Here is an 11,291-nt window from a genome sequence, read left to right on the forward strand (position 1 = left end):
TACTTTCTCTAGAAATGCTAGGGATCACACTACTCTCTGGGAACCGCTAGGGAACACTACTGATCCTTATCAGACCTTCTCGACCGTAAGATTAGAAGCATCACAGTTGTTGGATGAGTACGGTGGGTCCTATGCACCTCTCGTGGGCCTTTTCTAAAACTGAGCGCTAATTAAGTGGGATTGCTATTAACAACCGACCGATTTAACATCTCCTGATTTCTGCAAGAATTGAGGGCTCCTTTGATTCAAAGGAATTCTTTAGGATTTTTGAAGGATTGAAATTCTTAAGAATTTTTCCTATGTTGGCCTTTTGATTCATAGGATTGGATTCCATAGAAATTTATCTTATGAAACCTTTTGTACTACATTTCATAGGAAATCTAACATCAACTCCAACCTTTTTTTATAATTTCTTTGTTTTTCATGTGGCATCAAAACTCTTTGCTAATCCTATAGGATTCAAGTTAACATGCCACTGCAGTCCTATACTTTTCCTATTCCTACATTTTCAAAATCCTGTGAATCAAAGAGGCCCTGAATTGTAAAATTCCTGCCTCCGAAGACAGCCATCAAGGCAATAATAAACTTACAAAAGCGTCTGATCATTTATCTTATCTTCACTAGTATAACTCTCCAGGCAGCTATGGTTTACTATAGCGCTAATAATTACTTCTCCCAGTTAGTGACAACAATGATCGAATTTGAGGAAACAAGTTACATGTGTGACATACAACAGGGAACGAATTCGAGGAGAAACCAATCCTGCTGAGACGAACAGGCCGCTCTGCTGCTGAGCCTGTTCTGCTGCTCTGCTGAGCCTGGTGCTCTGCTGAGCCTGCACATATCGTCTCATTTCCTGCCGCTCTGCTGCTGAGCCTGGTGCTGCTGCCTGTGCAGCTGCGCGGACGCGATGGCCAGCATCGACCTCACCTTGGCGACCGCCGCGGCGTTCTCCGGCGGGCAGCTGGCCAGCGCCGCCCGCAGCGACCGCACGGCCGCGTCCGGCCGCCCGGCCCCGAGCGCCGCGCACGCCGCGCGGTACGCCTCGTCCGCGACCCGCGCGTCGTGGCAGGCGGCGGCAGAGGGAGGAGGCGCCCGCGCCGCGGGCGACGCCTCCTCCTCCTTCTCTCCCTTGCCGCGCGGAGGCCGCGAGGAGGTGGAGGCGGGGGCGGGGTCGAGGAGGGCGCAGGCGCGGGCGTACTCCGTGGAGGCGATGGCGGCGTCGATCTGGGACATGAGGGACTCGGGATTCGAAGGGAAGCTCCGGATCGCGTCGAACGGGCTCCAGCCCCGCCGCCCGCCGCCGGCGCTGCCCGACATGTCTGCAGCCGCGGTGCGGATTGGAATTGATGGGTAGTGGTAGTGGCGACTAGCGAGGAGGAAGAGGGATGAGGGGGGAGGTAGGTAGCTCGAGTCTAAAAAATAGTACTGCGTTGTGGTGCCTGATGTGTGGCCAAGCCTAAAAAATACGTACAAAACATTCTAATAAACATAATAAAATTATATTCCCCCCGTCCCAAAATTCTTGTCATTTGTCTAGATACGGATGTATCTAATACTAAAATATAGTCTCTTTTTTCTGAGAAGAAGATTATTTGATGTCCATGAACCAGCCATTGACACTACCGCCACCAGCGCGGGCCGCTGACGTGTTATTGTTGTCCTTCCCCTATCAGAGTCGACCGTGGCAGATCTAGATTAGGACATTAGGCATGAGGCCCAAATCCTTCACATACTGTAGCAGGATCCGTCCATGAGAGTTGGCCTGCCATTATTGATGACAACCGGGAAATCACAGTGCACGTGTGCTAACAACCATTGCAGCCGAAGTTGTCACCGTTGAACCCTTAAATCAATCTAAAGCGTATAACATCAGATCTTGTCATCGCGCACACATGACAAACCTTAGCCTTATTGCTCCAAGGAGGCAGCAATAATCTACGACGAAGCTCCATTGACTCTGTCCCGAAAGACGAACTCAAGAAGGATCAAAGCCCATGAGACCAACTTAAAAGTGAATCGTTGACATTCGCCCGAGCGCTCTTCCTGCAAGGACTAAAATCTCCTAATCTAGACTACTAGCCAAAACAATAGCATCAGTACTCTCCTTCCGACCACCGCGGCCACAGAATGACAAATAAAGGAGAGGTGAATCCTAGGCTCATTGATGAAGCTTAGAGGGGACAAGGTCTTTGCCCTAGCCACCACTGTCGTGACGGGAAAGGAAAACAAGTTTCGAATTATTGTATGTCTAAAAAATAATAATCTGACTAGGCTGAGCTGGGCCACTTTTATTTAATGAATATGTCAAAAATGTCAAGAAAAAGAAAAAGAAATAAAATGAATGTAGTCTCATGTAAATGAAAATCATCCGTTTGTTTAAATCTCATTTGAAATGTATGAGAACGGGTTAGACGCGGACAAATACAGTGTTGAAGATAAGCTAAGTTGCTCAAAGAAAATATCTACATTAGTGTCAAAATAATGCCTTACGGATTGACACTTGTGCCCATCTCCCCCGTGCCGCTCCCGCGAGCGGCCCGGGCGGATCCCTAATCCCCGCCGCCGCCACCCCCCACCTCCCCTCCCCTCCCTCGCCGCTGCCAGCGGACGCCGTCGGGCAAAGCCCGTGCGCGCGTCGGCGGCGGCGGGGTCCCCCCTTCCCTCGAGGCTCTCCGGCGGCGCGGGACGCCTTCCTCTTGGGGTCAGGCAAATCGGCGGCGGCGCGCGTCTGGCCTGTGTCAGCGTGGTCCAACGGTGCTGGCTGGAGCGGGGCGGTGCTCCGGGATGGCGCGGCCTGGCATGGTCCGGCCGGATCTGGCGGCCACGGACCGCGACGCTCGGAGGTTGGAGCTGGGCGCTGCTCGGGGGATGCGGCGCGCGGCGGCGGGCAGCGGTCGGTCCTATGGGAGCTGGCGGTACAGGGACCGGTGGTGCCGCGGCGACTCGCCCCCGGCGGTGGTTGGCTAGGGGCGGGTCAGTGGTGCAGGCTGGCGGCGCGGGTCCGGGGATCTCGGCCCGGATCTGGTGTGCGTTGGTGCTGGCAGGCGTCCTTGGGGTGCTCACGGCAGGGAGTGCGGCGGTTGTCCCCGAAGCTTTACGTGGGGCGTAGCAGGATGGAGGATGCTGGTGGTACACCGACACTGGCGGTGGTGGCGGTGCGAGCGCAGCCATGGCGGCGGCGGCGCTGCAAGGCCTGGCCAGGAAGGGTCTTGGCGGGCGGGCGTTCGGCTGCTGCCGTGTGAGGCGTGCGGCGATGCCTCGGCGGTGTGGGTGCCGGAGTGTGGTCGGAGGTGCAGGTCGGATCCATTCTGGTGGCAGTCCCCTGGCGCGGGTGAAGGCCACCGTGGCGGATCTGGCTGTGCACCGCTCGGTGGTTGCTGCGGTTCCTAGTCGAGGTTGAAGGTGATGGCTTTAGGCGTGTTCCCTCAGCAGTGAGGGGGGCTTCGATGGCAAGTTGCTGCGGTGACGGCGGTGTGAGGCATCTGATCAGGACTGGCCGGGATCTTGGAGACGTAAATCAGTAAGAGACATCGTAGATCACAACATATCTAATAAAGTACGATTACGACGTTCGGACACACCATTACGCTGTAGTGTTCCATGTGGCGTGAGTTGCGAAATTATTCCACATTGTTTCAAATGAAGGCCAAACTCGCAACTCAAATATTCGCCTCCGCCATTAGATCGTAGAGACTTTATTTTCTTATTACGATGAGTCTTAACTTCACTCTGAAATTCTTTGAACTTTTCAAACGTTTCAGACTTGTGTTTCATTAAGTAGATATACTCATATCTGCTCAAATCATCTGTGAAGGTCAGAAAATAACGATACCCATCGCGAGCCTCAACACTCATCGGACCGCATACATCGGTATGTATTATTTCTAATAAGTTAGTGGCTCGCTCCATTGTTTCGGAGAACGGAGTCTTAGTCATCTTGCCCATGAGGCATGGTTCGCAAGCATCAAATGATTCATAATCAAGTGATTCCAAAAGTCCATTCGCATAGAGTTTCTTCATGCGCTTTACACCAATATGACCTAAACGGCAGTGCCACAAGTATGTTGCACTATCATTATTAACTTTGCATTTTTTGGCATCAATATTATGAATATGTGTATCATTGCGATCGAGATTCAATAAACCATTTATATTAAGTGTATGACCATAGAAGATTTTATTCATGTAAACAGAACAACAATTTTTCTTTGACCTAAATGAATAACCATATTGAAATAAACATGATCCAATCATATTCATGTTGAAAGTGCGTTAAGTCGACTAGAGGGGGGTGAATAGGCGGTTTTTATAAATTCTTCACTAAGGAATTTCAGGGTGAGGAAATTCTTAAGCGAAGAACTACTTACAGCGGAATGAGTACTCAGATGCAGACATGACATAGCATAAGCATGGACATCATGATGAATTGAAAACAAAACACAGAGTACAGAAAGCGTAAGCACAGGATAAAATAGAACGAAGACAAATAGACTGAAGAAATTGAACTGTGGAAATAGAGAATGTCTTCAGTCAAAGTCTTCAAACAGATATGAACAGGTACACAACACAGTAATGAAGAAATAAAAGGGTTGAGGACATAGAACGAGTAATCTTGGTGAAGACAATGGTTTGGTAGACCAGTTCCAACTGCTGTGACAGTTGTACGTCTGGTTAGAGCAGCTAGGTATTTAAATCTGAGAACACACAGTCCCGGACACACAGTCCTCACCGTATTCTCCTTGAACTAAGGTCACACAGACCTCGTCCAATGACTCGTGGTAAGTCTTCAGGTGACTTCCAAACCTTCACAGACTCGGTCACTCGGCGATCCACAATTCCTCTTGGATGCTTTAGACCATGACGCCTAACCGTATGGAGGATGCACAGTCCTCAAAGGTAACAAGCATCGGTTCCACACATGAACAATCTCTTCGGTGATGCTCAATCACCTTGGGTTTGTAGGTGTTTGGTTTGTGGTTTTGGGTTCTTCCTCACTTGATGATTTTCGCTCAAAGTCCTTGGAGGATGGGATGCTCTCAATGACAAGTATATGTTTCTCGCGGAGCAGCCAACCATCTAGTGGTTGTAGGGGGCGGCTATTTATAGCCTAGGGAGCAGCCCGACATGATAAGACATAAATGCCATTCAATGATATGACCGTTAGGTGGGTAGATATTTTTGGGACAGCTGGCGCATAGCACAGCAACGATCGGAAATTTGACTATCAAATTCCTTAGGGCTATCATGTTCGTCACTTGTAGGCAATCTATGTTGGGGAACGTAGCAATAATTCAAAATTTTCCTACGTGTCACCAAGATCAATCTAGGAGATACTAGCAACAAGAGAGAGGGAGTGCATCTTCATACCCTTGAAGATCGCTAAGCGGAAGCGTTCAAGAGAACGGGGTTGATAGAGTCGTACTCGTCGTGATCCAAATCACCGATGATCCTAGCGCCGAACGGACGGCACCTCCACGTTCAACACACGTAAGGAATGGAGACGTCTCCCGCGCCTTGATCCAGCAAGGAGGAGGGAGAGGTTGAGGAAGAGAGCTCCAACAGCAGCACGACGGCGTGGTGGTGATGGAGTGGCAGTTCTCCGGCAGGGCTTCTCCAAGCTCACGCGGAGGAGAGGTGTTGGGGAGGGGAGGGGCTGCGCCTTGGATGTGGTGGTGCAGCCCTCCCCTTGCCCCTCTATTTATAGGGGAAGGGGGAAGGGGGCCGGCCCCCTCTAGATGAGATCTAGAGGGGGGGGGGCGGCCAAGGGGGAGGGGGCTTGCCCCCCAAGCCAAGGGGGGGCGCCCCCTTTAGGGTTCCCCCAACCCTAGGCGCATGGGCCCTTGGGGGGTTGGCGCCCCAGCCCACTTGGGGCTGGTTCCCTTCCCCTTACAGCCCATAAGGCCCTCCGGGAGAGGTGGCCCCTCCCGGTGGACCCCCGGAACCCCTCCGGTGGCCCCGGTACAATACCAATATGCCTCGAACCTTTCTGGTGACCGTATGACAACTCCCCACATATAAATCTTCACCTCCGGACCATTCTGGAACTCCTCGCGACTTCCGGGATCTCATCCGGGACTCCGAACAACATTCGGTAATCACATACAAGTCTTCCTAATAACCCTAGCGTCATCGAACCTTAAGTGTGTAGACCCTACGGGTTCGGGAACCATGCAGACATGACCGAGACAACTCTCCGGCCAATAACCAACAGCGGGATCTGGATACCCATGTTGGCTCCCACATGTTCCACGATGATCTCATCGGATGAACCACGATGTCGAGGATTCAAGCAATCCCGTATACAATTCCCTTTGTCAATTGGTACGTTACTTGCCCGAGATTCGGTCGTCGGTAATCCCAATACCTCATTCAATCTCGTTACCGGCAAGTCACTTTACTCGTTCCATAACACATCATCCCGTGACTAACCCTTAGTCACATTGAGCTCATTACGATGATGTCTTACCGAGTGGGCCCAGTGATACCTCTCCGTCATACGGAGTGACAAATCCCAGTCTCGATTCGTGCCAACCCAACAGACACTTTCGGAGATACCCGTAGTGCACCTTTATAGTCACCCAGTTACGTTGTGACGTTTGGCACACCCAAAGTATTCCTACAGTATCTGGGAGTTGCACAATCTCATGGTCTAAGGAAAAGATACTTGACATTAGAAAAGCTTTAGCATATGAACTACACGATCTTGCGCTATGCTTAGGATTGGATCTTGTCCATCACATCATTCTCCTAATGATGTGATCCCATTATCAATGACATCCAATGTCCATGGTCAGGAAACCATGACCATCTATTGATCAACGAGCTAGTCAACTAGAGGCTTACTAGGGACATGTTGTGGTCTATGTATTCACACATGTATTACGGTTTCCGGTTAATACAATTATATCATGAACAATAGACAATTATCATGAACAAGGAAATACAATAATAACCATTTTATTATTGCCTCTAGGGCATATTTCCAACAGTCTCCCACTTGCACTAGAGTCAATAATCTAGTTCACATCACTATGTGATTGTAATGAATCCAACACCCATAGGGTTTGTTCATATCTTGCTTGTGAGAGAGGTTTATTAGTCAATGGGTCTGAACCTTTCAGATCCATGTGTGCTTGCAAATCTCTATGTCATCTTGTAGATGCAGCTACCACGCGCTACTTTGAGCTATTCCAAATAACTGCTCTACTATACGAATCCGGTTTACTACCCAGAGTCATCCAGATTAGTGTCAAAGTTTGTATCGACGTAACCCTTTACGACGAACTCTTTTACCACCTCCATAATCAAGAAAATTCCTTAGTCCACTAGTTACTAAGGATAAGTTCGACCGCTGTCATGTGATCCATTCCTGGATCACTCTTGTACCCCTTGACTGACTCATGGAAAGGCACACTTCAGGTGCAGTACACAGCATAGCATACTGTAGAGCCTACGTCTAAAGCATAGGGGACGACCTTCGTCCTTTCTCTCTCTTCTGCCGTGGTCAGGTCTTGAGTCTTACTCAATACTCACACCTTGTGACACAGCCAAGAACTCCTTCTTTGCTGATCTATTTTGAACTCCTTCAAAATCTTGTCACGGTATGTATTCATTTGAAAGTACTATTAAGTGTTTTTGATCTATTCTTATAGATCTTGATGCTCAATGTTCAAGTAGCTTAATCCAGGTTTTCCATTGAAAAACACTTTTCAAATAACCCTGCATGCTTTTCAGAAATTCTACATCATTTTTGATCAACAATATGTTAACAACATATACTCATCAAAAATTCTATAGTGCTCCCTCTCACTTCTTTGGAAATACAAGTTTCTCATAAACTTTGTATAAACCCAAAATCTTTGATCATCTCATCAAAGCGTACATTCCAATTCTGAGATGCTTACTCCAGTCCTTAGAAGGATTGCTGGAGCTTTGCATACTTGTTAGCATCTTTCAGGATTGACAAAACCTTCTGGTTGTATCACATACAACCTTTCCTCAAGAAAATCGTCAAGGAAACAATGTTTTGACATCCTATCTGCAAGATTTCATAAATAATGCAGTAACTACTAACATAATTCCAACAGACTCTTAGCATCGCTACGAGTGAAAAAGTCTCATCGTAGTCAACTCCTTGAACTTGTCAGGAAACATCTTAATGACAGGTCGAGCTTTCTTAATGGTGACACTTACCATCATTGTCCGTCTTCCTTTTAAAATCCATCTGCACCTAACAGCCTTACGACCATCAAGTAGTTCTTTCAAAGTCTATACTTTGTTTTATACATGGATCCTCTCTCGGATTTTATGGCCTCGAGCCATTCGTCGGAATCCGGGCCCACCATCGCTTCTCCATAGCTCGTAGGTTCATTGTTGTCTAGAAACATGACTTCCAAGACAGGATTACGTACCACTCTGAAGTAGTACACATCCTTGTCGACCTATGAGGTTTGGTAGTGACTTGATCTGAAGTTTCATGATCACTATCATAAGCTTCCACTTCAATTGGTGTAGGTGCCACAGGAACAACTTCCTGTGCCCTGCTACACACTAGTTGAAGTGACGGTTCAATAACCTCATCAAGTCTCCACCATCCTCCCACTCAATTCTTTCGAGAGAAACTTTTCCTCGAGAAAGGACCCGTTTCTAGAAACAATCACTTTTGCTTCCAGATCTGAAATAGGAGGTATACCCAACTATTTTTGGGTATTCTATGAAGATGCATTTATCCGCTTTGGGTTCGAGCTTATCAGCCTGAAACTTTTTCACATAAGCATCGCAGCCCCAAACTTTTAAGAAATGACAGCTTAGGTTTATCTAAACCATAGTTCATATGGTGTCATCTCAACGGAATTGTGTGGTGCCCTATTTAAAGTGAATGTGGTTGTCTCTAATGCCTAACCCATAAACGATAGTGGTAATTCGATAAGAGACATCATGGTATGCACCATATACAATAGGGTGCAGTTATGATGTTCGGACACACCATCACACTATGGTGGTCCAGGCGGTATTAGTTGTGAAACAATTTCCACAATGTCTTAATTGTGTACCAAACTTGTAACTCAGATATTCATCTCTATGATCATATCATAGACATTTTATCATCTTGTCACGACGATCTTCAAATTCACTCTGAAATTACTAGAGCCTTTCAAAAATTCTGACTTGTGTTTCATCAAGTAAATATACTCAGCATCTACTCAAATCATCTGTGAAGTAAGAACATAACGATATCCACTGCGCGCCTCAACACTCATTGGACTGTACACATCAAAATGTATTACTTCCAACAAGTTGCTTTCTTGTTCCATCTTACTGAAAACGAGGTCTTTCAGTCATCTTGCCCATGTGGTATGATTTGCATGTCTCAAGTGATTCAAAATCAAGTGAGTCCAAACGATCCATCTGTATGGAGTTTCTTCATGCATGTCTACCAATAGACATGGTTCGCATGTCTCAATCTTTTCAAAAATGAGTGAGTCCAAAGATCCATCAACATGGAGCTTCTTCATGCGTTTTATACCAACATGACTCAAATGGCAGTGCCACAAGTATGTGGTACTATCATTACTATCTTATATCTTTTGGCATGAACATGTGTATCACTACGATCGAGATTCAATTAACCATTCATTTTAGGTGTAAGACCATTGAAGGTATTATTCAAATAAACAGAGTAACCATTATTCTCCTTAAATGAATAACCGTATGGCGATAAACATAATCCAATCATGTCTATGCTCAACGCAAACACCAAATAACAATTATTTCAGTTTAACACCAATCCCGATGGTAGAGGGAGCGTGCGATGTTTGATCACATCAACCTTGAAACACTTCCAACATATCGTCATCTCACCTTTAGCTAGTCTCCGCAGCCTTTTGTTTCGAGTTACTAACACTTAGCAACCGAATCGGAATTTATTACCCTGGTGCTACTAGGAGTACTAGTAAAGTACACAATAATATAACGTATATTCAAAATACTTCTGTCGACCTCGCCAGCCTTCTCATCTACCAAGTATCTAGGGTAGTTCTGCTTCAGTGACCGTTCCCCTCATTACAGAAGCACTTAGTCTCGGGTTTGGGTTCAACCTTGGGTTTCTTCACTAGAGCAGCAACTGATTTGCCGTTTCATGAAGTATCCCTTCTTTCCCTTGCCCTTCTTGAAACTAGTGGTTTAACCATCAACAATTGATCCTCCTACTCGATTTCTACTTTCGCGGTGTCAAACATCACGAGTTGCTCAAGGATCATCATGTCTATCCCTGATATGTTATAGTTCATCACGAAGCTCTAATAGCTCGGTGGCAGTGACTATGGAGAACCATCACTATCTCATCTGAAAGATTAACTCCCACTCGATTCAAGCGATTATTGTACTCAGACAATCTGAGCACATGCTCAATGATTGAGCTTTTCTCCCTTAGTTTGCAGGCTTAAGAAACTTGTCAGAGGTCTCACACCTCTTGACGTGGGCACTAGTCTGAAATCCCAATTTCAGTCTTTGGAACATCTCATATGTTCTGCGACGTTTCAAAAAAACATCTTTGGTGCCACAATTCTAAACCGTTAGCATTATGCACTGAACTATCACGTAGTCATCAAAACGTGTATGTCAGATGTTTCCCAACATCTACAGACGACGCTCGAGGTTCAGCACACAGAGCGGTGCATTAAGGACATAATCCTTCTGTGCAGCAATGAGGACAATCCTCAGTTTATGGACCCAGCCCGCATAATTGCTGTCGGCGTTCTGGGAACGGGGGTCCCCAGACTTGCCTGCCTGCGGTGTGGCTCGAAAGGGGGCCCAGCGCGGCCCATCTTCACCAACACCAACCCAAGACCCTCGCGAGGGGCCAAGCCTCGCGGGGCGGACGACGCAGAGCTTCCTCAGGCGCGGCCTCGTCAGGCTGGCTCACGAGGAGGCGGAGAAATCAAGGCGGGGTACCTCACGAGGTGCCCGTGACGCAAGCCATGACGACCGGGGGCGCCAGGCGGGTGCCAGCCCGCGCAGTGTCCTCTCTACCTCTTTGGTGCAAAGGGGGCAAGCGCAGCCACGGAGTACCGAGGCATCAGGCAAAGGTTGCCATTTCGGTGCAACGAGACCAAGACCAGGAGGACTACGAGACGGAGGTCACCGTGGAGCCCAAGACGGCGTCATCACCAGAGCTTTGCGCAGGCGAAGACTACTTTTGTCAGGGTAGCTGATACTAGCTGCCCCCCTTCAAATTAGCCCGCCATTGTTGGCTCCCTTCCCGCTCGATATTTGGGAAGAGGACTAGG

The 11,291-nt window shown here is 47.7% G+C and overlaps 1 protein-coding gene across 1 annotated transcript; it reads right to left on the reverse strand.

Moving 5' to 3' along the window:
- Positions 1-519: 519 nt before the first annotated feature.
- LOC125514681 (uncharacterized) lies at positions 520-1,492 on the reverse strand. The gene has a single exon (XM_048680021.2). The coding sequence runs from the start codon at positions 1,318-1,320 to the stop codon at positions 850-852; it is 471 nt and encodes a 156-aa protein (XP_048535978.1). The 5' UTR covers positions 1,321-1,492; the 3' UTR covers positions 520-849.
- Between the last annotated feature and the right edge of the window lie 9,799 nt (positions 1,493-11,291).

Source organism: Triticum urartu, chromosome 6A (assembly GCF_056163025.1).
Source record: "Triticum urartu cultivar PI428250 chromosome 6A, HENAU_Tu73, whole genome shotgun sequence".
Taxonomy (NCBI): Eukaryota; Viridiplantae; Streptophyta; class Magnoliopsida; order Poales; family Poaceae; genus Triticum; species Triticum urartu.

Excerpts from the sequence above, each read along its gene's own strand:
- LOC125514681 (XM_048680021.2), bottom strand. The coding sequence starts at position 1,320 with ATGTCGGGCAGCGCCGGCGGCGGGCGGCGGGGCTGGAGCCCGTTCGAC.